The 26,143-nt window shown below is 64.5% G+C and overlaps 3 protein-coding genes across 4 annotated transcripts; all 3 read right to left on the bottom strand.

Annotated features, from left to right (window-relative positions):
• Positions 1-251: 251 nt before the first annotated feature.
• On the bottom strand, positions 252-5,031 carry HIC1 (HIC ZBTB transcriptional repressor 1). Of its 2 annotated transcripts, none has more exons than XM_058676211.1 (2): positions 4,758-5,031; positions 252-3,235 (listed from the first exon to the last, which is right to left on the bottom strand). In XM_058676211.1, exon 2 carries the CDS (start codon positions 3,213-3,215, stop codon positions 1,053-1,055), a length of 2,163 nt encoding a protein of 720 aa, XP_058532194.1. In that variant the 5' UTR covers positions 3,216-3,235; positions 4,758-5,031; the 3' UTR covers positions 252-1,052. The 2 variants fall into 2 exon arrangements, with proteins under 2 accessions (XP_058532194.1, XP_058532192.1); XM_058676209.1 differs by lacking the exon at positions 4,758-5,031 and adding an exon at positions 3,595-4,283.
• Positions 5,032-11,904: 6,873 nt separating this feature from the next.
• Positions 11,905-13,408, bottom strand: OVCA2 (OVCA2 serine hydrolase domain containing). Its single transcript, XM_058675656.1, has 2 exons — positions 13,162-13,408; positions 11,905-12,942 (listed from the first exon to the last, which is right to left on the bottom strand). Exons 1-2 carry the CDS (start codon positions 13,328-13,330, stop codon positions 12,377-12,379), a joined length of 735 nt encoding a protein of 244 aa, XP_058531639.1. The 5' UTR covers positions 13,331-13,408; the 3' UTR covers positions 11,905-12,376.
• A 69-nt stretch (positions 13,409-13,477) lies between these two features.
• On the bottom strand, positions 13,478-25,842 carry DPH1 (diphthamide biosynthesis 1). Its single transcript, XM_036496104.2, has 12 exons — positions 25,584-25,842; positions 23,078-23,230; positions 22,890-22,953; positions 21,152-21,273; positions 20,570-20,727; positions 20,358-20,479; positions 18,827-18,895; positions 18,378-18,534; positions 18,158-18,258; positions 13,987-14,065; positions 13,680-13,799; positions 13,478-13,561 (listed from the first exon to the last, which is right to left on the bottom strand). Exons 1-12 carry the CDS (start codon positions 25,642-25,644, stop codon positions 13,478-13,480), a joined length of 1,290 nt encoding a protein of 429 aa, XP_036351997.2. The 5' UTR covers positions 25,645-25,842.
• Positions 25,843-26,143: the final 301 nt, after the last annotated feature.

Below are 26,143 nucleotides of genomic sequence, written 5' to 3'. Positions count from 1 at the left end.
GTGACTGGGCGGCTGAGGGACCCATTGCTCCTTTTCTGTCCCCGGTTTGCAGCACTGGTTTTGTTTCCTTAATAAATTTTTAGTTATGAAACATACCTGACCTCCTGCTGATCTATTTCTGGGCTGGGCAGGGGAAGCAGATCCAGGCCTCTGCACCTGTGCGAGGGCGGCCCTTTCTGGCCCCTGCGTGTCCCCGGGGCAGCCCACCCAGGTCTTCCTGTGAGGAGGGGAAGACAGCAGCTCGGTCTGGGTCCTTGGTTATTGCTTTATTGCTGTTTGGTTCGAGTATAGAAAATGGAAGCGGCTCAGAGAGCCTGTGTACAAGGTGGGAACTATACAAACGGGAGGGAGCTAGAGACCGCCTTCCGGCCCGGCCCGGGCTCGGCATGGGGAGCCACCGGGGCGCATGCAATAAATATGGTCCGGGACCCCAGGGAAGGGACGGCAGCGACCCCACGGGACTGGGAGGCCCGGTGGACCTGGGCTGGCCAACAGCCCAGACTCCAGAGCGCCCGGCCCCTGGTGGTCCTGCAGGGTTTAAAGGTTGGCCCTGGAGCTAGTGCCACTTGTGCAAAATGAGGAACTTCACATTATCAGTCCCGTGGGGGGCGGGGGGCCCTCCGGCCGGCTCAGTCCCCTCCCCCACTCCCGACTCTGCCCGACGCTCCGACCCCAGCGGGGAGATTCACAGTGAGAATGGGTGTGGTCGCAAGGGCCGGAGGTAGGGCTAGGAGCGCCCCGGGTGACGCCCCTCCCCCAGCAGCAGCACGGAGCCGGGGGTGGGGGTGCCAGGGGGCCAACGAACCACAGGAAGAGGCGGGGAGAGGCCAGGGGGTCTCCTTTGGTCAAAGCTGATATCAAAAATATAAATCTCCCCTTCCCCATCCCCCCCGACCCCCGTCCCGGGGGTTTCTCCCCCACCCCCACCCCGGGGCTAAGGCACGAAGCGGTGAGGCCAGGTGGGGCCGCAGCGAGGTGGGGCCGCCACTGCGGTGTCCCGGGCGCGGTGTGCCCGCCGCAGCCGCCGCCCCCGGGGTCTGAGCTGGGGCGCTCTAGGTGGGGGAGAAGCGGTCGATGGTGCGACCGTCAGGTCCCGCGGCCAGGTGCGCGCCCTGGCTCAGCACCTCCGCCGCCTTGTCCGGGCTGAGGCCCAGCTCGGCCGTGAACTTGGCCAGCGGGTAGAGGCTCTCGAGCGCCACCTTGGGGTCGTGCAGGAAGTGCGTGGTCTGCGCCAGCAGCTCGGCCGCGGCCGCCTTGTCCTGCTGCTTGAGGCTCAGCTGCTCGGCCGTGAGGCGGGCCACGGCGAAGACGCCCTCGGGGAAGTCGAGCTTGCCCTTGCCGTCGGGGCCGGGCACGCCGGGCAGCGCGCCCAGGCCGGCCAGGGCGCCCGCCGCGCCCGCCGCGCCGCCCACGGCGTGCATCTTCATGTGGCTGATGAGGTTGCGCTGCTGTGCGAACTTGCCCCCGCACACCTGGCACTCGTAGGGCTTCTCGCCCGAGTGGATGCGCATGTGCTCGGTGAGGCGGTACTGGCGCGTGAAGCGCATGCCGCACGCATCGCACGCGAAGGGCTTGAGGCCCAGGTGGCTGCGCATGTGGCGCGTCATGGTCCCACGCTGCGTGAACTTCTTCCCGCAGATGGTGCAGGGGTAGGGCCGGGTCAGCCAGTGCGTCTTCTCGTGCTGCCGCAGCGTGGCCGGGTCCTTGTAGCTCTTGTCGCAGGACGCGCAGCGGTAGGGCCGCAGCAGCTCCCCCAGGCCGCCCGGAGCCCCGGGGACCTTGTCCCCGCCGCCGCCGTAGGGGGGCCCGAGGCCCGCCGCCCCCGCGGCCACCTCGGCCGCCTCGGCCCTGCCGTACAGCGCCTCCTCTTCCTCCACGTGCGCCTCCACGTGCGCGTTCAGCTGCTCCGAGCTGGGGAAGCCCTTGCCGCACGGGATGCACACGTACAGGTTGTCCCCGAAGCTCTCGGGCTCGCCGTAGGCCAGGTGCGGGCACGGGTAGCCCTCGAGGTGGCCGCCGGGCGGGCTGGGGTCCTCGCTGCTGCCCGTCTCCTCGCTGCTGCTCTTGTAGTCGTCGCCGTCGCCGCCGGGGCCCGGCCCGTCCAGGCTGCCCGGGTAGCGCGGCGGCACCAGGCCGAGCGGGGGCCCCGCGGGCGAGGCGGCCCCGTCGCGCTCCTCGCAGCGCTCGCCCGGAGAGCCACCGCGCTCCCGCAGCAGGTCGTCGCCGTAGCTGCCCAGGCCCGGCTCGTGCTTCATCCAGCGGTAGAGGAGGCTGGAGCCGTCGGGGCGGCCGGGGGGCTCGGGTCCCGGGCTGGCGCCGCCGCGGAACGGGTCCGGGGGCGCCGCGGCCTCCTCCAGTTTCTGGAAGGCCAGCGGCGGCAGCGGCGGCAGGCCGAGCGGCGGCTCCTTGTAGGCGGCGGGGCCGGCGCTGGGCGGGCTGTCCGGGCGCGGGGGCAGCTCGCGCTCGCCCAGCGGCCGCTCGGGCCCCGTGGAGCCGGGCGGGCTCTTCTTGGACAGGTCCAGGCCGCAGAGCGGGGAGCAGCGCCGCTCCGGGGCGCAGAGGGCGGCGGCGGCGGGGCCGGGCCCCGAGGCGTACAGCTCGGCGCAGTGCGTGTTGACCCCGGCCTCGGGGCCCGGCGACGGCTCGGAGGCGGCGGCTGCGGCGGAGGGCGGCGGGGGCGGCGGCGGAGGCCCGACCGGCGACGAGTAGCAGGCCTGGATGACGGGCGTGGCGGCCCTCAGGCCCCGGCCGGGCCGGCCGTAGGGCGCGTAGCCGCCGCCGCCGCTGCCGCCGCCCCGCAGGTGGCAATACTTGCCGTGGCGCTTCAGGCGCTTCTTGCACAGCGCCACGAGGTCGGGGATCTGCAGGTAGCTGGCGGCGGCCAGCACGGCGCCCAGGCTCGGCTCGGCCCCGGGGGCCACGGCAGCCGCAGCTGCCGCCTCGGCGCCGTCGGCCAGGCGGCCGGTGTAGATGAAGTCCAGCACGAGGCGGAAGACGGCCGGGCTCACCATGTCATGGTCCAGGTTGAGCAGGTTGTCGTGCACCACCAGGGACTTGAGGTAGGCGCTGCTGGCCGCCAGCACGTTCTTGTGCGCGCGGAAGAGGGCGTTCTGCACCACGATGATCACGTCGCACAAGAAGCCCTTGGTGCGCTGGCTGTTGAGCTGCAGCAGCAGCTGCCTCGAGTGGCCGGGCGCCTCCATCGTGTCCAGCATCGTCTGCCCAGCACACTCTCCTGCGGGGGGGACACACACCAGCCGAGTAAGAGCCACGCAGCGGCCGCGGCGCTCTCGTCGCCTGTGCCCGGCCCAGCCCGGCGTCCCCGCCACTTCCCCTTCCCCTCAGCCGAGCAGGGGTACAGGGGCACCGGCCGCAGCGGGTCAGCGGCCTCGGGGAGCCCGAGCCTTAGGCCGCCCGGTCCCAGGCAGCAGCAGGAGGGCGAGCCCAGGGCCGGAGAGGCGCCGCAGCGGCGGGCCTGGCTGCACCGGGCTGAGCTGTGCGCGCTCAGGGGCCGGCCCGCTGCTGGGCACACGCACTGGGGGCTTCCAAGGAGCAGGCTGCCCGGGTTAGGTGACCCTTTTCAGAGACAGTTACCCGGTTTAAGTAAAATGTCCGCTTCAGGAAAAGTCATTCAGGGCCGAGAAGTTTGCTTAAGTGGGGAGAAGGGGAGCCGAGGGGAGAAGCGCCTCCCCGCCTCGGGAGAAGTGGGCCCAGCTGGGGGAAGTGACACGGAGCACGGGAGCGCAGGGGCCCGCCGCGGCGCCGCCCCGGCCGGGGGGCTGTCAGGACCCTGGCCGGGAGCCCCCACCCCGGGCAGTGGCCGCGGGGCGGGGAGAGGAGGCAGCGGCCGCCGTGGCGGGCAGAGCGCGAAGGCCCGGCCGCGGCGCGGGGAGGGCGTTATATCGGGGCAGGAGGCTGAGGCAGGAAGCAGGTGGGGGGGAGGGGGGAGCCACGCAGCTCCCAGGGGAGGGAGGGGGCAGCGCCCCGGGCGGGCACGGCGGCGCGCAGCCGGCTGTGGCCCTGACCCTGGCCTGCGCCCCACCCCGCGTTCCGGCCCCGGCCCCGGCCCGACATTCGCGCACCCGGCGCCTCCCTCCGCAGCCTCCCCGGGTCCCTTCTCTCCCCCGGAACTCCGCCACCCCAAACTTGGGGGAGAAAAAAAAAGTTTCCTAACTTCAGACAGGGCGGGACGAACGCGCCGGCCCCAGCCCCATCCACTCCCAGCTAGTGCTCTCTCGGGCCCCCACGCTTCAGAGGCGGCCAAGCGGCCGTGGGGCCCCGAGCCCGGAGTTGCCTCGCCCGCCTACCCGGCCACCCGACCCACCCCGCTCCTCCGCCTGGCCCGCAGGACTTCGAAGCCGCTTACCTGCGGCCCGAGCCCGCCGGGCACCCCTCCCCGCAGCGGTGGCGGCTTCCAGCCCCGCGCGCCCCACCAGCCCCGCTGCCAGGCGCCGAGCTGTGCCAGGGCAGCGCCCCTGCAGCCCCGCCCGCCGGCTCCCCTTCCCTTCCCCTCGCCTTTCCAGCCCATGTGCGGGCAGAGCCGGCCCGGGCCGCTGACCCCGCCGTGAACCCGGCGCGGAGCGAGCGGCCCGGCGGTCCCGGGTCTTCCAGGGGCGACACCCAGAGCCCCTGAGCGCCGGCCGCCAGGCGCGGTGAGGCGCCTATGTCAGAGGATGCGCCCAAGGCGACCAGCGCGCGAGGACCGGGCTGTCCCGGGTCCCCTGTCCCCTTCCCGGTCCCCAGCGCCAACGACCCACCTGGGGGGCATGTCGGAAGCCCCGGGCCCGGCTGTCGGCGGATCCAGGGGGGGACGTGGCTGCGCTGCGCTGCCCTCCGCCCGCCGGGCCCCCGGTCGGTGTGTCCTGCCGCTCCGTCCTCCCCGCGTCCTGGTCGCGTCTCAGGCGCGCCGCGCTTTTCCGCACACTCTTATCTGGAGCGGCCCGGGCCGGCGGGCGGCGCTGCGCCCCTGGCGCCACCTCGCGGCCACGCGGGGCTCTGCGCCGCCCGCTCGCCGCGCCCCTTCCGCACACCTGGGCGCCGAGCGGGGCGTGCGTGCACGCGCGGGGCCGACCCCGCCAGGGGTGCCCGCCCGTGGCACCCCCACGCCCCCGACTCGTTCGCGTCCCTGCCTGCAGCCGCGGGGGCGCGTGATGGCACGGGGCGGCCGGTGGGCAGGCAAGGAAGCCCCCTTGGCGGCATCTCTGGGAGGGCGTGCCCACTGGCCGCCCACGCAGGCACCTGGCTCAGGTGCGCGCATCACACGCTCCACGCCGTGGCACACGCGGGCGCCGCTCGCTCCCGGAACCCCAGCACCCTGTTGCGCTCCGGGGGGCTCCTCCGTGAACCCGGGGCGAGGGGCGTGCCCGCCCTCACCGTGCCGGGCTCCGGTGGGGAGGGTGGCAGTGCCACATCAGAACACCTGACTGGAAATGATGCGACAGAGCCTCTTGGGGGACCCCAGCCTCCCACACGCCCCATTCCCAACGTGAGTCGTTTTGAGGGACCTCTCGTGTTTTGTTTTTACAACCCACCGACCCGAGAGGAACGGGACCGGAGGGGCCCCGGTTCGGGCACAGCTCCGGCCCCTCCGGCGAGGCCGTGCAGCCCACGGACAGGGCCGCTCCGCGCGGGTGTCCCCTCTACGCGCAGGAAGAGGACCAGCCACGGGCGCGCGGGGGCTCCAGGGGCCACTCCGGAAGTGTCCCCACGCGTCCCCCGGCCCACGCTCCGCCCGCTCCACGCACCTCCTGACCCCCGCCCACGCGCGGGGCGGCCCCCAGGACGCCCGTGCCTCCGGATTGGCTGCGCCGACCTCCACGGGCGCGCGCCAGAGGCTGGAGCGCCGCGTTTCCACGGCAACCGGAGGTTCGCGCCGATGGCGTCTCTCCCTCCTAGGCCTTGGAGAGCTTAGCAACCGCTCGGGCCCAGGCCGGTGGGGGGCCGCACTCGCCGCCCCGCACGCCCACGCCGCCGCCAGAGGCAGCGCGTGAATCATCCGCCCGGGGTCCCTGACACACACCCGGGGCTCGGGCGCCCCCCAGAGGCACCCTGCCCTGCGCAGAGGCCGCCTCCAGGCCCGGGTGCTTAGACTTAGAATCCCAGCAGGTGCACCGTACCCCGCCGCCGGCTTCCGCCCGGGGTCGTGCCCAGTCTCCGCACCGAGGTTCTGCCCTGTCTCCCCACCGAGGTGGAGGAGGCCGGCTTCGGGATCAGGGGAGGAGTGATGGAGACGGGGACCACCGCCGGTGTAGAGGGTCAGGAGCCTGCTGCGCTGAGGGACCGAGGGGGCAACAGCAGGTGCAGCTGTTGGAGGAGGGATGAACAGGATTTTTGGAAGAAGTGCTTTAATCGTCGGGCTTTGACGGGTGAATAGGAGTTGTCCTGCTTACCGAGAAGCTATTCCTGGAGAAGGCATTTCTGGAGCCAAAGCCGGTGGAAGCCAAACCGAATGGGGCAGGCATGGGGGCTCCTCTGACCACCCCTCTCTGCTTTGCACCGCTTCTTTTGAGGGGGCTCACAGGGCCGACCCATCCCACCCAGAATCCACAGACTTTTTTTTCTTCCGCTGGGGGGGCAGGGGGGTTCCGCTAGTTCACTCACAGCCCCTGGCTGCCACCCCCCAAGTGTCCTCGCCTGCGGGTTAGAGGGGTACGCGGGGCCGGCTGCCACAGCCCTACCCTGCCCGCCCCAGGACCTTCTCTCGGACCCGCGCCTCCCGCCCCCCAACTCCTTCCCCCTCCCCCGCCCCCTTCCTCCTTGGCAACCGAGCTGGGACCCCCTCCCCGTCCCACCGCTCTCTGCAGAGCTGCGCAGCCCTGGGTCTCCTGCGCTCCTCATCACCCTCACCTGACCGCTCAGGGCCCCCATCGCACCGACGGCCCCAGGCGGGCCCTGCGTGCCAGCTTCCCTCCCTCCCCTCGGCCTGACCCCTAGTACCCCCAGCCCCCTCGGCCTGACCCCTCTGCTCGTCTCTGGACCGGAGCCCAGGCCAGCTCTCCGCCCACCCTGGGGTCGGCAGCCCCTGACCCACGCCTGAACCCCTCTCTGCCGCCTCTCCGGGGCCCTCCCCCGAAACCCCCCCCCCCCAGTCCTGGGCTCCCCAGCAAGTCTTCCCCGGCCCCCTGTCCCGCCCCGCGCCCCTCCGGGGGTCCGGCTTCCTCTCCTACCCTCCACCCCACTCCCTCCAGAAGGTGACGACACCGCAGGGGCCTTGCGGGATGTGACGGAGCTGAGGCGTGGGGGGCTCAGGTGAAGACCCCCTCCCCGGAGAGGAGCCCGCCGCCGGCGCCGAGCTCCCAGCCCGCAGTTCCGGAAAGTTAACCCTTGCGGGCCTGGCCGGGGGTCGCGGGCTCCCCCAACCCGTTCCTGCATCCGCGCACCGCCGGCCCCTCCCGGCGCCTCGGCCTCCACCCGCACCCCCCGCCGCGCCACTATAAATAGCCCCTTTTCCCGTTTCCTAAATTCCCCGCTGACGTCGGCAGCGCGTCAGTGTGTAGGAGCCGCGGCCGCATGAATGAGCCGCCGCACGAGTACTACGCGCGCCTATAAAAGCCGCCGCGCCGGCCGGGCTGCGGGGAGCGAGCGGGCGCCGGGCGACGCGGCCCGCCAGGTAAGCGCGACTCCGCGGGCCCCGCAGCCCGACCGGCGCAGCGCGCGGACCCGGACGGGAGGGCGAAGAGGGGCCCCGCGCGCTGCCGGGCCCCTCGGGGTGAGCGTGGGGGCGCCGGGGAGCGTGGCTGGGCTGGGGGGCGGCACCTGCCTGCGCCCTGAGGGACCCCCGGAGTCCCGCGGGGCGCGCTGCCTGCTCTGGGGGGTGGGGGGCTCCTGCGGCATCGTCAGCCGGGTGGGGAGCAGGGCCCGGCGCCCCGAGGCGCGCGCCCCCCCATTCCCCTCTCCGCAGCGCGGTGACTCAGCCGCGCGGCCACCAGCCGGCCGAGCGGCGACGCCGGCAGGACACAGACGCCCACCGGCCCGGCGACCACGCAGCGGCTCTCCCGGCAACGCCGCCCGACCCCGCGCCTCCGGCCGGGCCGCCCCCTCCCCGGGCCGCCCCGTCGGGCTCGGCCGCCGGCGCCCACGGCTTCCCGCCTCTGCGCGCGGAGCTGTCCTCTCAGGACCAGGCGGGGGCGGGACCGGAAGCACCTCCCGCGGGGACGGCCTTGACGTCACGGGGCTCTGACGTCAGCAGTCGCGTGCCCGTCCGGGAGCCGTGGGGGAGGAGGAGGAGCGGCTGCGCCCCCGGCCCCGGCGCCGAGGGGGCCGCCCCCGCCCGGGCAGCGCGCCGGCACCTTGGCTCTAGACTGCTTACTGCCCGGGCCGCCCTCAGTAACAGTCTCCAGTCACGGCCACCGACGCCTGGCCCCGCCCCTCGGGGGCCGCGGCCCCGTCCAGCCGGCCAGCCGCTGTCCGCGGTGCTGATCCCGGCCGCTCCCCCGGGGCCGCGCGCACCCCGGGACGGCCTCGCCGGCCGCGCGCACGGCCTCCCGCCCCCGGGCCTGACGTCAGCCTGCCCGGGCCGGTGCCGTCAGCCGCGCGCCCCGCCCCCGCGTCTCCAGGGCAACCGTGGCTTTCGATTGTTACTGTGGGAACCGGAGGTAACAGTCTACAGCCATGGTCGCCCCGCAGCACGCCCACGCGCCACGCCGCGCCACGCCACGCCAGCCCGGGACGCGGAGCCGGCCGGTCAGGACGCGTCCGGAGAAGAGGAGGCCGGGACCGCCGCGGGGCGGCCGACAGGGTCGGGGCACCGACCGCAGGGCGAAGGGGCGGTGCGGGGATTCGGGTTCTGGTTCCTGGGCGCGAGGGATGGGAGCGCCTGGGACCGGAGGCAAAGGACCCTGCCTGCCCTGGGGACGGAGGGAAGCTCTCTTACAAACGCCACGAGCCCACCCCTCCAGCCGTGCCGCACACGCACACCCGGTGCTGTGCTAGAGGCTCCGAGCCCCCGCACTCCGCTGGGCCAGGGAGGTTAACCTGTTCTAGGTGCTGTCCAGGAGCCGCATTCTCACTTCAGCCTGTCTCCAGGTGTTGGGGTCCAACCTGAGGGAGGAGACGTGTGTACCACAGCAGCCCAGGTCCTGCCATGCCGGAGGAGCACGAGGACCGACCTCCTTAAAAACACACGTGTGTCTCCCACTCCCTGCTGCGCATCAGGTGTGCGAGTTCTCGGGGGGGCAGTGTGAGGAGGGCTGGGGAAACCGACGCCCGTCCTCCTCTCCGAAGACCCGCCAAGGCAGCTGGTGCCAAGTCACTGGCTGATTACCACCCAAGTGCTGCCCCTGAGGTCGCACACACCGACCCCCAACGCGTTTGACTCTGGATCCCAGTGGACACTGTGTTCTAGCTGGTAAAGGGGCCAGGTTCTGGGTGACCATCCTATAAAAGCGGATAACAATCTCCCTTTGGTCAATGTGTTGTGAGCATCAAATAGATTCCTGTAAGCTTAAAAAAAAGAACCTTTGTGCACAGCCGAATGCCATTAAGCTCTTCATTGGGCTACCACGGAGCCCCTAGAGCAGGGAGAGGCGCAGATGCCCCAGGACTGGGGGCTGTGCTAAGGGACAGGACCCCATGGCGGGGTGTGTGGAGGCTGGGACACGGAGCCCAGGCAGGACACAACCTGGCAAGGAATGAGCAGCAGAGAGAAATGACACCGGAGGTCAAGAATGCATTCTCACGCCTCACTCCCGCTTTGGCTGAAACACAGCCCTGCGTCTGCCTGCTGCCTTAGTTGTAAAACAGGGCTAATAATAGTCCTGAGCGCCTGCAGTTGTGAGATCCAATTAGGCAACATTACAGCTTCTCTTATCACCATGTCTGGCGTACAGCTAGGAACCTATAATAAACATTTCTCCTATTTCCAGCCCATGGGCCACACACTGCCATTGTTGGATCAGCGACCCTCGCTCTCCTGGTGGGACGCATCACAGCTCCCAGACCCTCGTCCCATCCCCATGGCAGCCTTTTTGTTTTTTAATTGAAGACAGATTTACAAAGAGGAGCAAGAGCCTCGGTCAGCTGGTTTACTCGAGTGGCAGCTATGGCTGGAGCGGAGCCCATCGGGAGCTTCTTCCGGGTCTCCCACGCGGGTGCAGGGTCCCAAGGCTTTGGGCTGTCCTCTGCTGCTTCCCCAGGCCACAAGGAGGGGGAAGAGAAGCAGAGCCGCTGGGACATGAATTGGGGCTCCCAAGGAATGCCAGCACTTACAGGGTAGAGGATTAGCCTGTTGAGTTATTGCCTGGCACTACAGCAGTGGTTTTCAAATACCGTGTTGCAGTCACACCCAAGGGCGGCTTGTCAAAATGCAGACTCTGGGGCCCCAGAATCCCAAGTTTGAACAGAGAATCCTGGGAGGAGTGGCTGTGTACAGGTAGCCCTTGGCCTGCAGGGCAGGGCATGCTGGGGAGTGGACAGGGGGTGAACCACCTGTGCCCTTTGCACCTAGCTGGTACATTCTGCCTCTGAGAAATTCTTTGTGCCTGAGGTGCAAGCACGCTGACCTACTTGTTTCCCCCACACTCCTGTAATTGTAAGCCTTGGAATTGCTTCTCCTCAGTTCTCTGTATGACGGGATGCGCTGCAGCAGCTGTGGTGTGTGCCACTTCCTCATCTCCGGATCCTGTTCAGGGTCAGGGCGTGTGAATCCCCAACAGCAGCAGCAATTCCCAAGAAAGGGCAGAAACCTGAATTTCTGTGTGGAACACCTGAAACTTACAACTCCATGAGTCAAATGCAGCAGGCCTGGGATCACAGTCCGGTAAGTTAATCCTCTACTATGGCTGGCATCCCATGTGGGCGCCAGTTCATGTCCTGGCTGTTTCTATCCCAATCCAGTTCCTGCTAACCACCTGGGAGGGCAGCTGAAGATGCCCCAAGTCCTTGGGACCCTGCACCTGCATCGGAGACTCAAAAGAAGCTCCTGGGGCCCGGAGGCGTGGCCTACCGGCGAAAGTCCTCGCCTTCAACACTCCGGGATGCCATATAGGCGCCGGTTCTAATCCCGGCAGCTCCACTTCCCATCCAGCTCTCTGCTTGTGGCCTGGGAAAGCAGTTAAGGACGGCCCAAAGCTTTGGGACCCTGCACCCGCGTGGGAGACCCAGAAGAGGTTCCTGGTTCCTTGATTCAGATCGGCTCGCACCGGCCATTGCGGCTCACTTGGGGAGTGAATCATCGGACAGAAGATCTTCATCTCTGTCTCTCCTCTTCTCTGAATATCTGACTTTGTAATAAAATAAATAAATCTTTAAAAAAAGAAAAAAAAGGAGCTCCTGGGGAGGCCGCGGAGGAAAGGCCCAAAGCCTTGGGACCCTGTGCCCACCTGGAACATTCAGATCAGCTCAGCTCCGACTGCTGCAGCCATCTGGGGACTGAACCAGTGCATGCAAGATCAATGCCTTTTTTTCCTTCTCTGTGTAAATCTAATAAAATATTTTAAAAAAAAATGGGGGGATGGGGGGAGTGGAAGTTAACACCAAATGCAAGGCAGAGGCAGCCTGCCGTGAAGGGGATCCCCACAGCCCTCCCAGAACTTTCTATAAAGGTCTCCAGACACTCCACACGGTAGCACCCTGCTGCCTCCCCACCTTTTGGACTCTCGGGCAGCTTTCTAATGGGGTGGGAGGAGGGAACCCAAGCAGTTCCAGCACATCCTCTGCATTGCACCCCCACCCCTAACAGGCTCAGTGAAGGAGATTCTGGGGTGCCCATGGCTGAAGGCCGTGCCAACTGCAGCGGGTTTGCCAGGCAGAGGCAGGGAAGCAGTCCCAAAGGCGGGAGGGAGGCCTGTGGGGACAGCAGTGGACGCTGCTCAGGCTGACAAGCAGCCTGGCTTGGGGCTGGGCCGTGGCAGCGACAGCTGTGATGACCAGCACTAATGCCAAGGTTTTATTCTGGGTCACCTTTGGCCAGGGTCTAGCACCAGCGCGGCATCGGGAGAAAGCAGAGCCCAGGGATTGAAGGGAGAGGCACACACAGACGTCAGGGACCACGACAGGGGAAGCCGGGGTCAGCCCAGGCTGGTCAGGTCTCCTCCCTGCACCCCTCACCCACAGCTTTCCCGGATTCGGCCACCGCGGCCCCTTTCCCTCCTGTTGGAACCTCCGACATCTGAACTATGGGAGCACACCTGGGTGAGGCCGCGTGGACCTTCTGAGTAGACTGGGACAGTCACGCTGGCGATTTGGGTCACCATCTCCCTGCATGGCAGCCCCGCGTCTCCCCGTCACCCTCATCCTCTCCTCCAGGGTCCTCTGCTTTTTCCATATGTGAATAGCAGGAAGTTGGGCGTTCCAGGGTCCTCCTCCCCTTTCCTCCAGGGACCGCCAGGTCCAAGGCTTGAGTCCTGAGGATGGACTGCCGTGCTCCAACCGGTCTCGGTCACGGCGAGGTCTCAAGCTGAGGGACAGGAAGGGGCAGCGACTGCCCTGGCGCGGGTGCGCCAGGGGCAGAGAGAAACTGGTCCAAGAACTTGAGGTAGGCTTGGCGCTGGGCGGCGGCGGCCGGGATGAAGTGGCCCCCGCCATGGGTGAGGGTGACGGCTCCGGGGAACCGGCTGGCCAGCCGCACGCTCTCCTCTGCGGGAATGACGCGGTCGGTGTCCCCGAAAACATGCAGGGACGGCAGCGACAAGGGGCTCCTGCAGACGGGCTCCTGCAGGGCCGGGCCGCGGGGGCAGAAGCCGGACACCAGGATGACGAAGCGCGGCAGCGCGAAGCGGGGGTCCCCGGCCTGGGCCAGCGCGCACACGAGCGCGGCCAGCGCGGCGCCCTGGCTGAAGCCCAGGAGGCCGTCGAAGGGCCCCTGGCTGCTCAGCGCCGCGGCCACCGCGCCCAGGGCCTCGGGCAGCCCCCGGCACGCCGCGGGCTCCTCCAGCGCCGAGAAGTCGTCGGCGGCCGCGTCGGAAAACCACCAGCCGCGGGGCTGCTCCTCCGGGGCGCGGGCACCTGCGGGCGGGACAGCGGGGCTCAGGGGGCCCGGGGTGGGCGCGGGCCAAGGGAGGGACAGAGGGGCTCAGGGGGCCCGAGGTGGGCGCGGGCCAAGGGAGGGACTGAGGGGCTCGGGGTGGGCGCGGGGGGCCCGGGGTGGGCGCGGGGCCAAGGGAGGGACAGAGGGGCTCGGGGGGCCCGGGGTGCACTCCGGGCGGGACGCGGGGTGCGGCTCACCGGGGTCCGGCCCCGCGCCCTCACAGACCGGGTGCGGGCCGCTGAGGCACACAAGCTCGGCGCGGCCCCGCAGCGCCTTCCTCAGAGCTCCAGTCTTCTCTCGGAAGCCCCGCTCGCTCTGCCGGAAGCCCGCCAGACACAGCACGCGCAACGGCCGCGGAGCTGCCATGGTCCGCCGCCGCGTGCTCGAGGCACCGGAAGCGGCCCTGCCCCGAGCGGAAGTGGACGCGAGAGGGCGGGGCGCTGCCATGACAGCAGGGCGGGGACGCGCGCAGGCGCAGCGGGGCGCATACCTGAGACCCCCCCCCCGGCGCGCTCACGGGGCCGGCGGCGCCTCCTCCGCGTCCCGGCAGCTGCAGGCCCCGCACCCCGGCGCTGCGCTCGGGCGCCCGCACCCCTCCTGCACGGGGGTCGAGACCTGGATCAGGACGTCGCCTGCGCTGCTTGCTCCGCCCCGCTCCCTGCGCTCCCCGTCGTGGCCACGCGGCGGCGCCCTCGGCTCGCGGCGGCTCCCCTACCTTCCCCGGGGCGGCCCGGGCCCGGCCGTGGTTCACGGTCCACGGCCCCAAGGAGCTGCTGGCGTAGAAGTCCATGGGGTAGGGCTGCTGCCAGGGCACGTCCGTCAGGGCCACGGCCGCCTGGGGGAGAGCCAGCCGGGGACGGAGGTGTGTACGGGCCCGGCCCCGCACCCTGCACACCGAAGCGGGCTGGGCGGCAGGCCCCCAGGAAACAGCTGTGCTGCCCACCCTCCCACTCCACGGAGACCTCCCCGAGCGAGGAGGTGCAGCGCCCCCTCGCCCAGAGAGGTGGGGGACTTGGTATTACCTCATAGGGCGTCAGCAGGGGCTTGGGAAAGGCTGTGCCCCAGTCGATGGAGAGGCGCGGGCAGGCCACCTGCACCCACCTGCGAAGGGAAGTCACAGTGTCCCCAACACGCCCATTAGTCAGCAGGATTTATTATTATTATTATAAAGGCGGAGATACAAAGAGAAGCTCGTCCATCCCCTGGTTCACCCCCCCCCCCAAATGGCTGCAACAGCCGGAGCTGAGCCGATCCGAAGCCAGGAGCCAGAAGCTTCTTCCAGGTCTCCCACGTGGGTGCAGGGTCCCAAGGCTTTGGGCCATTCTCTACTGCTTTCCCAGGCCACAAGCAGGGAGCTGGATGGAAAGTGGAGCAGCTGGGACATGAACTGGGGCCCATGTGTGATCCCGGCACAGCAAGGCAAGCACTTTAGCCACTAGGCTATAGTGCCAGGCACAATCAGCAGGATTTTTAAAGGCAGAGAGTTGGCTGGCTAACTCCCTGAATGCTTGCAATGGTCATTGCTGGGCAGAGCCGAAGCCAGGAGCCAGGAGCTCAGTCCAAGTCTCCCCCGTCCCGGGCAGTGGGGAACTGGCTACTTGGGCCTCCGTCACCCACTGCCTTGGGTGCTCCTGAACTGGAAGTGCAGCACTCCCACAAGGGCCGCAGGTACCCCAAGCGGCATTTCAACCACCATCCCAACGCTGGCCCATGGCCCACTGACCCTGAAGCAAAGCCTGTCGCCGCGTTCAGCGTGCGGCACTGCTGCTGCTTCCCTGCCCTGACCATGACCTTCCAAGGGCAATGGTTGTGGTAGTACCCCAGAACCAAAATTCAGTGCCTGCCCCAATTCAAGTGCGAACCACCCCTGACTTCTCCCACAGGACCAGCGTGATGCTGGTGTGGCCTCTGAGCCGCAAAGCAGGAAGGACAACCGTGACTCCCGGCTAAGGTCATACCCCTGCTGGGGAACAGGAACACTCCGTGGCATGGTGTGTGGTAGGCCTTGGCCTAGCAGGTAAGACGCCTCCCACGGCAGGACACAGGTGGCACAGCTGGTTCTGGCTCCGGCTCCGGCTCCGGCTCTAGATCCGGTTCTGGAATCCAGCTAATATAAACCCTCCCGGGAGGTGGCAAGGCTCACAGGGGTGGCTGGGCTCCTGCCACCAACCTAGGAGGTGGGGACTGTACCCACAGCTGCCAGTCTCGGCTGAGTCCACCCTTGGCTGTGGTATTTTGGCAGTAAACCAGTTAATGACGCCTCTGACTCTCCAAGGTTTTCTTTTTTTTTCAACTGCTGGTTCACTACCCAAGTGGCTACAACGGCTAGAGTTGAGTCAGTCTGAAGCCAGACCTACCTCCAGGTCTCCCACATGGGTGCAGGTCCCAAGGCTTTGGGTCGTCCTCGACTGCTTTCCCAGGCCACAAGCAGGGAGCTGGATGGGAAGTGGAGCTGCCGGGATTAGAACCGGTGCCCATATGGGATCCCGGGGCATTGAAGGCGAGGACTTTAGCCACTAGGCCACGCCGCCGGGTCCCCGGGCCTTTTCAAAACTTTTATTTTAAAAACCCTGGAGACGGCCCAGTGTAGTGGCTCAATTGCCTAATCCTTGTCTTGCAAACACCAGGATCCCATATGGGCGCCAGTTCTAATCCCGGCAGCTCCACTTCCCATCCAGCTCCCTGCTTGTGGCCTGGGAAAGCAGTTGAGGACGGCCTAAGGCTTTGGGACCCTGCACCCGCGTGGGAGACCTGGAAGAGGTTCCTGGTCCCGGCATCAGATTGGTGCACACCGGCCCGCTGCAGCTCACTTGCTCACTTGGGGAGTGAAACATCGGATGGAAGATCTTCCTCTCTGTCTCTCCTCCTCTCCTCTGTATATCCGGCTTTCCAATAATAACAAATCTTAAAAAAAAAAGAGAGAAAAGTAAGGCCCGGTGTGGTGGCCTAATAGGTAAAATCCTCACCTTGAACGTGCCAGGATCCCATATGGATGCTGGTTCTAATCCCAGCAATCCTGCTTCCCATCCAGCCCCCTGCTTGTGGCCTGGGAATGCAGTCAAGGACGGCCCAAAGCCTTGGGACCCTGCGCCCGCCTTGGGATCCTGGAAGAAATTCCTGGCTCCTTACTTCGGATCGGCGCAGCACTGGCCGTTGCGGTCACTTGGGGAGTGAATTATCAGACGGAAGGTCTTCCTCTCTGTCTCTCCTCCTCTCTGTATATCTGACTTTGCAAAAAAAATAAAACTTAAAAAAAAAGTTTTGAAAAGTAAAGGGAGGTTCCAGCACAGTAGCCTAGCAGCTAAAGTCCTCGCCATGCACAGACCAGGATCCTATATGGCCACTGGTTCCAATCGCAGCAGTCCCACTTCCCATCCAGCTCCCTGCTTGTGTTCTGGAAAGGCAGTTGAGGACGGCCCAAAGCCTTGGGATGCACCCGCATGGGAGACCCGAAAGAAGCTCCTGGCTCCTGGCTTTGGATTGGCTCAGCTCTGGCCGTTGCAGCTGCTTAGGAAGTGAATCATCAGATGGAAGATTTTCTTCTCTTCTTCTTTTCTATATATCTGACTTTCCCATAAACATAAATAAACCTTAAATAAATAAATAAATAAATAAATAAATAAATAAAGGGAGCAGGCCTTTGACCTCGTAGTTAAGATGCCCCATGTTGTACCACAATTCCTGGATCCAGTACCAACAACCTCTTCTTGACTCTGGCTGCTGCCTTTTTTTTTTTTTTAAGATTATTTATTTATTGCTTTCCCAGGCCATGAGCAGGGAGCTGGATGGGAAGCCGGGCCGGCGGACCTAGAGCCAGCACCCATATGGGATCCCGGCGCATGCAAGACGAGACTTTAGCCACTAGGCTATCACCCTGGGCTTTTGACTCTGGCTTCCTGCCGATGTGGCCCTAGGAGGCAGTGGGGATTCAGTTCCTGCCACTTATGTGGGAGATCTGTTGTTGGCTCCTTGCCTCAGCCCCACTGGGGTCACTGCAGGCTTCTGAGGAGTGAGCAGCAAGATAGCATCTCCTTTGTATGTCTGACTCTCAGTATAACTTAAAACTTTTTTATGGGCCATTATTGTCTAGTTTATTCACAGTGCCGGTCCCTGTGGGCCTCCATTATGATGCAACAGGTTAAGTCACTGCTCGGGACACCCCATCCCATATAAGAGTGCTGGTTCCTATCCCTGCTTCCTGTTAGTGCATCTGGAAAGGCAGTAGACGGCGGCACTTATACACCTGCCACCATGTGGAAGACCTGGATGGAGTTCCAGGATCCTGGTCCTGCCACGGCGAGTTCAGTCAATAAATGGAACAGCTCTGGGCCTGGCACAATGAATGGCTCAGGGACTAAATCCTCACCTTGCACATGCCAGGATCCCATATGGGGACAGGTTCATGTCCTAGCTACTCCACTTTTCATCCAGCTCCCTGCTTGTGGCCTGGGAAAGCAGTTGAGGACACCCCAAAGCCTTGGGACTCAACACCTGCTTGGGAGCCCTGGAAGGAGCTCTTGCATCTTGGCTTTGGTTCGGCTCAGCTCTAGCTATTGCAGCCACTTGAAGAGTGAACCAGTGGATGGAAGATCTTTCTCTTCGTATCTCCTTCTCTTTGTAAATCGGCCTTTCCAATAAAAATAAATAAACCTTTAAAAAACAGTTTGCATTTGGCAGGGTGGTTAATATGCCACTGGGATGCTCACAACTGATATCCAAGTGCCTGTGTTCCTGTCCCAGTTCTGCTTCCTGCTGACAGGCACCCTGGGAAGCAGCAGGAGATGGCCTAAATAACTGGGTCCTTGCTGCGCATGCGGGGGACTCCAGTTGAGTTCCCGGCTCCTGGCGTTGGCCCGGCCCAATCTTGGCTATTGCAGACAGGGGGTCTACAGCCATACCACCCTGAACGCGCCCAATCTTGTCTGATCTCGGAAGCTAAGCAGGGTCGGGCCTGGTTAGTACTTGGATGGGAGACAGGTGGGGAGTGAACCAGCAGACAGGAGATCTTCTCTGTGTCTTTCTCTCCCTCTCTTTGCCTTTCAAATTAGTCAAATAATAAGTCTTTTTTTTTTTTTTTTTTTTGTCATAGTCATGAACACAGCTCTCACTGACTCCAGCCCTGAGGGTGTGTGGGGGCTGGTAGGGGAACCCTGCCCTGGGCCTCCTTAGCTGGAGTGCAATGGGAAAACTTACACATCCACCTCCGGGAGCAGGCGGAGCTTGCTGGGGAAGACCTCCGAGAGCAGCAGCCTCACGAAGCTGAGTCCCAAGGCTCGGAGCCGATGCTCCAGATGCTGTTGGGAGAGGCAGAGGTGGGCTCAGCAGGAACAAGTGGCCAGAGCTCCATGCCTCGGACCCCTGGCACTCCCAGCCCGCGCTCCCATTTGTCCACCCCTCCACAGGTCGCGCTGACCTCCAGGATCTTGGGACTGCCTTGGCGGCCCAAAGTGCCCAGGATGAGGCCCCAGGATTTGGCTGTGCGGGCAGCGGCTATGGCGTCCTGGCGGGCCGTCTGCATGCGCTGGTGGTCATAGTGCTCCCTGGACAGGACTTTGCTGTACGGATCGTACCTGCAAGGGAATAAACCAAGGTCACCAGGACAGCCACTCCTGGAACTCACGTGGTTCACACATCTCCCTGACTAGGCCCTTTGGCTTCTGGAGTTTTCTGGCCCCATACGGGTCATTGGGAACGGAGGCATCAGCAGGGATTACCACTGTGCGACTAGGGAGGGGTATAAGATCTCAGTCTGAATCCCTGGGAACCCAGGGCCTAATGCCCATATCAGGGTCCAAATGCCCCAGAGCCTAGGGCCCGGGGACAGGACACCCCAGCCTCCCCTCAGCTCAGCCCAGCCCCTACCGGTAAGCTGGGACCTCGGGGTTGGCAATCATGACAGACTCCAGATGGAAGCGGCCGTCTCCAAGATACCTGCGGGGGTGGGAAGGAGACCATCAGAGGGACAGGGTACGGACAAAGAGACACTCACTGGCTCAGATGGGCAAGTTCTCAGCTGGCTGGGCTGCCAGCTCTTGGTGTAACCTGGGACGAATCATCACCTCGCCTCTTGGGGGCCTTAGTTTTCCCACGTGTAAAATAAGGAGCTTGAACGAGACACCCGCGAGATCCTTCCGGTTACGTAAGGCAGAATACAAAAACCATCCCGCCCCAGCCTTCCGGGGAAAGGGTAGAGGCGAGCCAAGGAAAATCCGGATGTCCCGGGAAAGCCGCCAGGGGCTCCAGAGATCCAAATTTGGAAGTTGGGGGACACAGTCTCCCTTACCAGGCCCAAGAGAGAAGTGAGAAGTAGCATCCGGGGGGCCGCCGCGGCTGTGCGGGAGGTTTTAGGGCATGCTCTAGCTATTCTCTGCCCAGAGTAGCTCTTGGGCCCAGTTACTAGGTGAGCAGAACTGCAGTTTATTGGACTTGGGCTTTCTGTGCACCAGGCCTGCTCTAAGCACCTGACGGGTATGGGTTCACATAGACCCCAACAAATGATCCTCCAAGACACCTATAGAATTCCCTTTCCACAAAAGACACAACAGAGGTTTGGAGATGTGAAGAAATTTGTCCAGTCATTAAGTCACGTGTCAGAGGTCTGACTCCCGGCTTCCCGGGCTGGACAGAGCCTCGAGAGTCCTTCCCGAGGCTGTGGAAGGCCATCTGCCCCTGAAGGCTCCTCAGGACAATCAGCTGAGATGACCCCTCATTTAGACGAATGGCCAACCCCCAGGAGTCCCTCCAGTACTGTCTTGATGCCACCAAAGGCAGGTCTCCATGAGATCAATCACATAGGCACAGGCGCAGAGGGGTACACTGGGAGGGGAACGCCTGTGATGGGCAGGACTGCCAAGGCCAAAGGGCAGCGGATGGTCCTGTGTGGCTGCAGTAAGACCTGTGGGGTTAGTACCCAAAGTCCTGGAGGGAGGGCCCCTCCCTCTCTTCCGGCCATTAGCTGGGAATGGGGCTGCCCTCTGCAGTCCTAGCCTGGGGAGCTGATGGCTCCGAGGCTGGCTGCATTCACACAACATTAAGCATTTCCATTACCTAAAATAATTAGGCGGCAGGAGACACACGGCTCCTGCTTGTTAGCTGTCCGGATGCTAAATTAATGGGGCTGCAGTCTGGGCGTGCCCATCCATCTTCCCCAATTATGTTCCCCTCCCTCTCTTGTCCCTCCTCATCTCCCCACCAGGCCCTGCCACCTGTCCCCAGCCCAGGCCCAGGGGTGTGGAGGGACGGTGGGCAGGGCTTGGGGGAGACAATGCACCTCAGATACTGCTTCCCTTTGGCCCCCCGCCTTGCAGTGTGACCTTGAGCAAGACAGGCAGGGACTGCAGCTCCAGGCACCTCTCTTTCGTGTCTCCAGGACTTGACCCCTGTGTTCACTTACACAACAGCCTCCACTTCTTTGGGCAGTCGGGGGGCCGTGCAGCCCAGGATCTCCCCAGGGGACAGGGGCTTGCACTGTGGGACACTCACATGGTACTCCGCTTTCAACTCCTGGGCAGCTGCCTGCAGAGACAATGGGCAGCAAGGGACTGGGGATGGAGAGCCAGGGCCAGAGGGCCAGCCTGGGCACACTGGCATCCTCCTTTCCCTTACCTGTAAGGTTGACACAAACTGAATGGTGCTGACCAGGGCCAGCGCACTGGCAGGGGGGAAGGTGAGGCGGATGGAGTTCAGGAGGTGGGTGGTGTCTACCCGGATGTCCACAAAGACGTACAGTATTCGCAAGTCTTGGGCAGAGGTGTCCATGGGGACTAGAAGGAGATAGTTGAGGACACTTTGAGAGGTAGGAGGGGCACAGGGCCTGGCTGGATGTGTAGTCTCTGAGCAGCTGGTGGTCCTGGGAGGACAGAGGGCACTGGGGAACTGGGAAGAGAGTCGCAGGTGTCCTAGAAGCTCCTTCTCGGCCAGGTTCCTGTGTCCCCCAGCTGGGGCCTGGCTGGCTCTACCACCAATAGCCTTTCAAACACCCACATCTGGGACAGCAGCATTGTTTCCAAGGCAACAAATCTGAAGGAAAGATCCACCTACAGAGCAGGAAGACCAAGGCCATCCCAGAAGCCAGGAGGAACCAAGTGTCTGCAAAGCGGGATGGGGCTGGGGGCAGAAGGCATGCCTCCCTGCAGGCTGGCCAGGATGCAGAGTTAGGGGTGGGGGGGTGGGCCTGGGTTGCCATACCTAGACAGCTGTGGCCATAGTGCACCAAGAAGTCAGCTCCCAGGGCCCTTGCAGTGAAGTCATCCACACAGCAGGCCCCGTAGGTTACGTCCCCCATCACCATGACCTCAGCCTCTGTGAACCTGTGCCAGGGCGGGCGGGAAGAGGGAGGACACTAAGACACAGTGTCTCAAGGAGCAAAAAAGAGACCTAGCTCTGTGAGGTGTCTCGGGCCCAGCGCTTCTCTCCCTACCTCTCCCGACTGCCTGGGTTGGCAGCTGCCACTTCTGCCAACAGAGTAGGAGGCGCCCAGCTGTGCCTCCCCCGACCCTGGCAGCAGCTCCTGGAACTTGAGCTGCAGGAGGGGTTCTGGGCTGCACCCTGACTCTTCTGCTTGTGGCCTGGACCCGGGCTGCAGCAGGGACCCCAGCCCTCAGCCCTGCAGATCTGGGGCCAAATGTAGACCTGCAGGGTCCCGGCTCAGCCCATGCGGGGCAGCGAGTGTGCACACGCTTGCAGGGACCCACTCCCACGGATTGTTCCTGCTGTGTGTGTGTGGGCACCGATGTATGGCTATGCACCACCTCCCTCTCACCCGGACCCCCCACTCCACCCCTCCCATCGGCAGGGCCCTCGGTGCCCAGGATCGGGGGACCCATGCACAGCTCCCCCACAGCACATGGCACCACCCACGCACCTCATGCGTCAAGGATCGGCTGCCAGGCCTGAATCACCAGGGGGCGGGGGAGGGTGGCCAAGACCCTGCACCCCCCTGGACTTGACAGAGAGCAGCAATCCCAGCTTTCCCCTCAGACAGAAGCCCCCCATGCTTGGAACAGGGCCTCGGAGGCTGGCCAGGGACTGAGACCCACACCCTCAACTGCCCCCCCACCAGTTCTTCCCCTAAGGGTGCAGTCTGGGGAGCTAAGCCACTGTTAGCTATTCCCCTCCTCCACCCCTTCCCCAAATCAGGCTGTGCACAGAAGCAGATTATTCAGCTCCTTAGGATGCAGCCCAGGCTCTGAGTCAGCCAGAGCACTTAATTTTTTATAGATTAAAATGTATGCAAATTGGCCTGAGCCCCAGAGAGCATCCCCAAGGGGCAAGAGGGTGGGAGCAGGGAAGTGAGTCTGTGGCAGAGGAGGGGGAGAGCAAGGAGGAGGGGGGCAGCAGCAGGGAAGTGGGAGGCTCCCAGCACGAGATGACCTCCCCTCTCTTCGGTCCCCCTCCCTCTGCCTTTGCCTGTTCCAGATGGCTGAGCGCGCACCCCCTCCCAAGGATGGCTCATTGCACTGAAGAAACTTAGAACAAGGGCGGTGGGAGGGAAGACTTGTTCCACAAGGAGAAGTGAATGCCTTTTCCTGGGCCCCTCCTTCCTCCGGTCACCTCTGCCCTCCTCCCCCCTAAGGGTGCCCTACAGCCAGACCCCACCACCCCCACCCTGATCCCTCAACCTATTTCAGGGTGGGGCTCTGAAGAGTTGGGTTCCTCCCTAGGTTCCAGTGCCCACTCCAGGCCCGATGTTGAGGGCACAGCAAGGAACACCTTCCACTCTCCCAAACTTGGGAGAGATTTTCAGGGATAAGCAGGGCTCTCAGCCATGCAGGGGCTTGGTCTCCCTTGGGTAGACAGATGGTTAAGGGAGAGAAAGGGGCAGAGAGTGCGACAGGGGCAGACGGGGCTGTCATACACAGGGCATGTGGAAGGGCAGAGGAGTGTGTCCTGGCTCAGTTTACCTGTCCAGTGCTCCAAGCCTCACCTTTCCAAGATATCCACGATGGTGCAGGCAAAGAGGAGCAGCCCCTCAGGCATTTGCAAGGCCACTGAAAGACACAGCAGGAACATGAGGGTCAGAGGGACAGCAGGCCTGCGAGGGCACCACCGCCTCCCCCAGCCCCAGCAAGCTCCCCAACCCTTCTACCCAGCTCAGCGCCTGGCAGGCCTCACCCTTCTTGGCTTGGGCTTGTCGGATCCTCCAGATGGTCTTGGGGATCTCAAAGTTGTAATTGGAAGGCAGGACCTGGATGGCCGCCTGCAGCTGGGGGTCACTCAGGATGTCAGCGGGGATCTGATTGGCCAGACGGCCCCGAGGGCCCCGACCTAGAAAGAATGGAAGGCTTGGGTCAATGTCTGTCCTGGACCACAGCCCCAACTCCACCAAGTTTCAGACCCAGATGCCAGCAGGCGCTAAGGAAGCTGGCCCACTTCTTCTCCCCTGCAGCTTCATTCTGGAGGTGGACAGGGAGGGAATGGAGACTGGGAATCAGATGGGAGCTCAGGAATGGGGGAACAGCTCACCCCTGTTGCAGAACAGGGGTCACACCAGGAGGCTGAGAAGCAATGAGTCCACCACAGCTCCGTGATAGACAACAACATTGGAAAAAGCCCAAGACGCTGGCCAGCCCTGTCCCTACTCCCACCCAAGTCTGGAAAGAAGTCCTGCTCCCCCAGCCTCCTGCCCCCTTAGAACATCTGCAAGCTCTGAGACCCCCCCAGATTGTAGCTCTGTAAGCAAACTGTTCTAAGTATGAGCCCAGGAGGCTGCCCTCTTTCCTCGTCCCACACACCTGCCTGCACTGGTGAGTTCCTGTCGCCCTCTTCCTACTCACTTCAAAAGGAAAGCAGCATCACACTTTCCTTTAGTCCACTTGATGGGTTTCATGAAGGACATCGGGACTGTGGGCATCCAGGGAAGGACAGGGAAGTGGCCTCACCCTAACATCATGGCTCCTCTCTTCAGGGAGTGCTAAGTGGCGTCTTGGCCCCTGTCAGCCAGCCCACACAGCCCTCAATCCAGATTCATCTTCCCCTGGAAATCCAGTTGAGCTCAACATCCCCTCTTCTCTTTTTAAGGAACGAGTCAGGGAACGGGAAAAGGCCAGTGGTGAACTCACCCCCGGAACACACACTGAACCAGTGCTGTATACCAGACCTTCCGCCAGGGCCTCTGTGGGTTTCTGCAACGTCTGCCCCCAAATGGAGCTATCATCATTCCATTTTCCCAAGGTTGTTTCAAGCAGCCTGGTAGGGGCTACATCTCAGGTGGGCGGGGGCAGGTGATGACGGTGGTGTGGCCCACTGGGTCCTGAGAGCCGACTTGACCGGCACCACTGTTAGGGCCTCCACCTGGAGCAGCTCAGCTCCACTGGGTTCACCTAGAACCTCCTCTGGGGGGCCGTGGATGGCAGGTCCTGGGCCAGTGGTTCACCTAGAACCTCCTCTGGGGGGCCGTGGTTGGCGGGTGCTGGGCCAGTGGTCCACCTAGAACCTCCTGGGGGGCCTTGGTTGGCAGGTGCTGGGCCAGTGGTCCACCTAGACCTCCTCTGGGAGGGTCCATGGTTGACGGGTGCTGGGCCAGTGGTCCATCTAGAACCTCCTGGGGGGCCGTGGTTGGTGGGACTGGGCCAGTGATCCACCTAGACCTCCTCTGGGGGGCCGTGGTTGATGGGGCTGGGCCAGTGGTCCACCTAGACCTCCTCTGGGGGGCCGTGGTTGATGGGGCTGGGCCAGTGGTCCACCTAGACCTCCTCTGGGGGGCCATGGTTGGCGGGTGCTGGGCCAGTGGTCCACCTAGACCTCCTCTGGGGGGCCGTGGTTGGAGGGTGCTGGGCCAGTGGTCCACCTAGAACCTCCTAGGGGGCCTTGGTTGGCAGGTGCTGGGCCAGTGGTCCACCTAGACCTCCTCTGGGAGGGTCCATGGTTGACGGGTGCTGGGCCAGTGGTCCATCTAGAACCTCCTGGGGGGCCGTGGTTGATGGGGCTGGGCCAGTGATCCACCTAGACCTCCTCTGGGGGGCCGTGGTTGATAGGGCTGGGCCAGTGGTCCACCTAGACCTCCTCTGGGGGGCCGTGGTTGATGGGGCTGGGCCAGTGGTCCACCTAGACCTCCTCTGGGGGGCCGTGGTTGATGGGGCTGGGCCAGTGGTCCACCTAGACCTCCTCTGGGGGGCCATGGTTGGCGGGTGCTGGGCCAGTGGTCCACCTAGACCTCCTCTGGGGGGCCGTGGTTGGCGGGTGCTGGGCCAGTGCGCGCCCCCTCTTAGGTGTATCACAGAGAAGCTGACCCAGACCCCCGAGGCCAAGGGCTGCACCTAGTTCAGCCGCAGTCCTGAGGTTCAGTGGCAGGTATGTGCACGGCCTCTTTCCCCAAGGCCCCACTGCAATAGGGCCTCTTGCGGGGCCATTTCTGGGCCGTCCACCTACAGCCACGGGAGTATCTGGGGGGGGAGGGGTTCCCACTAAGACCCCCCAGCTCCCGGGTCTCCAGAGCATCTCACCAGCAAAACAACAAAATGACCCCACTTTCCCAAAACCCAGCTGACTTCCCCTAGGGTAGCCAGCAACAGCAGGACTTTCGTCGCCGCCATTCGGGGGGTGGGGGCGGGTGCCGTTCCCGACTTGGGGTTCCCTCACGCCGCGAGAGGCGAGGTCTGGAGGCCGCAGCTGCACCCACCTCTGCCAGGGCCGGGGCGGCCGCCGGTCTCCGCCGCCTCAGACACCACGAGCGCCGCCATCACCCGCCCGCTCACGCCGGGAACCCAAAAGACAGCGCTAGGAGAGCGCGGAGAGCGCAGACCTGGCGATCGATCGCCGCTTGGTCGGCGAGGGGCGGGGATTCTCACGGGGCGGGACCTGGGCCGTCCCACCGGTCAGCTCCCTGCAAGGTCCCGGGTCTCCTAGTGGAGGAGCACACGCGGCTTCCTGGGCATGCCAGGTGGGCCTGTAGGGATCTCCAGCCTCGGAGGACTCTTCCGTTCTGACAGGTGGAACTTAGTACCCCACGGGGCAACCTCGGCCTTGATGTATCTGGGGTGCCCAGGTGGTCCTTGACTCCTCCACCACCCACCCTGTAAGAGGAAGACCCCGGATCCTGGAGTGTGTGTGTGTGTGTGTGTCACTGGCGTGTGCGGGGAGAAGTTCCTGACTGGGCCAGTGGGGCAGCCTGAGCCCAAATCTTCTGGGTTCTGGCAAACTTTAGTCCTGTGTATGCTGCCTTTGGGCCCTGGGGCCAAA

Source organism: Ochotona princeps, chromosome 17, assembly GCF_030435755.1.
Source record: "Ochotona princeps isolate mOchPri1 chromosome 17, mOchPri1.hap1, whole genome shotgun sequence".
In the NCBI taxonomy this organism is placed as follows: domain Eukaryota; kingdom Metazoa; phylum Chordata; class Mammalia; order Lagomorpha; family Ochotonidae; genus Ochotona; species Ochotona princeps.
Note: the sequence above shows the minus strand (reverse complement) of the source record. Positions and strands in the feature narration are given on the sequence as shown.

Bases quoted from the DNA above. Each gene is read 5' to 3' on its own strand.
- HIC1 (XM_058676209.1), bottom strand. From the start codon at position 3,631: ATGACTTTTCCTGAAGCGGACATTTTACTTAAACCGG. The intron at 3,236-3,594 runs GTAACTGTCTCT...TCCCCCCCGCAG, and splicing joins GGACATTTTACTTAAACCGG to GAGAGTGTGCTGGGCAGACG.
- OVCA2 (XM_058675656.1), bottom strand. From the start codon at position 13,330: ATGGCAGCTCCGCGGCCGTTGCGCGTGCTGTGTCTGGCGGGCTTCCGG. The intron at 12,943-13,161 runs GTGAGCCGCACC...TCCCGCCCGCAG, and splicing joins GGGCGCGGGGCCGGACCCCG to GTGCCCGCGCCCCGGAGGAG.
- DPH1 (XM_036496104.2), bottom strand. From the start codon at position 25,644: ATGGCGGCGCTCGTGGTGTCTGAGGCGGCGGAGACCGGCGGCCGCCCC. The intron at 18,896-20,357 runs GTAAGTGAACAC...CCACCCCCGCAG, and splicing joins AAAGAAGTGGAGGCTGTTGT to GTATCTTGGAGACGGCCGCT. The intron at 18,535-18,826 runs GTAGGGGCTGGG...ATTCCCTTGCAG, and splicing joins CCCGAGGTCCCAGCTTACCG to GTACGATCCGTACAGCAAAG.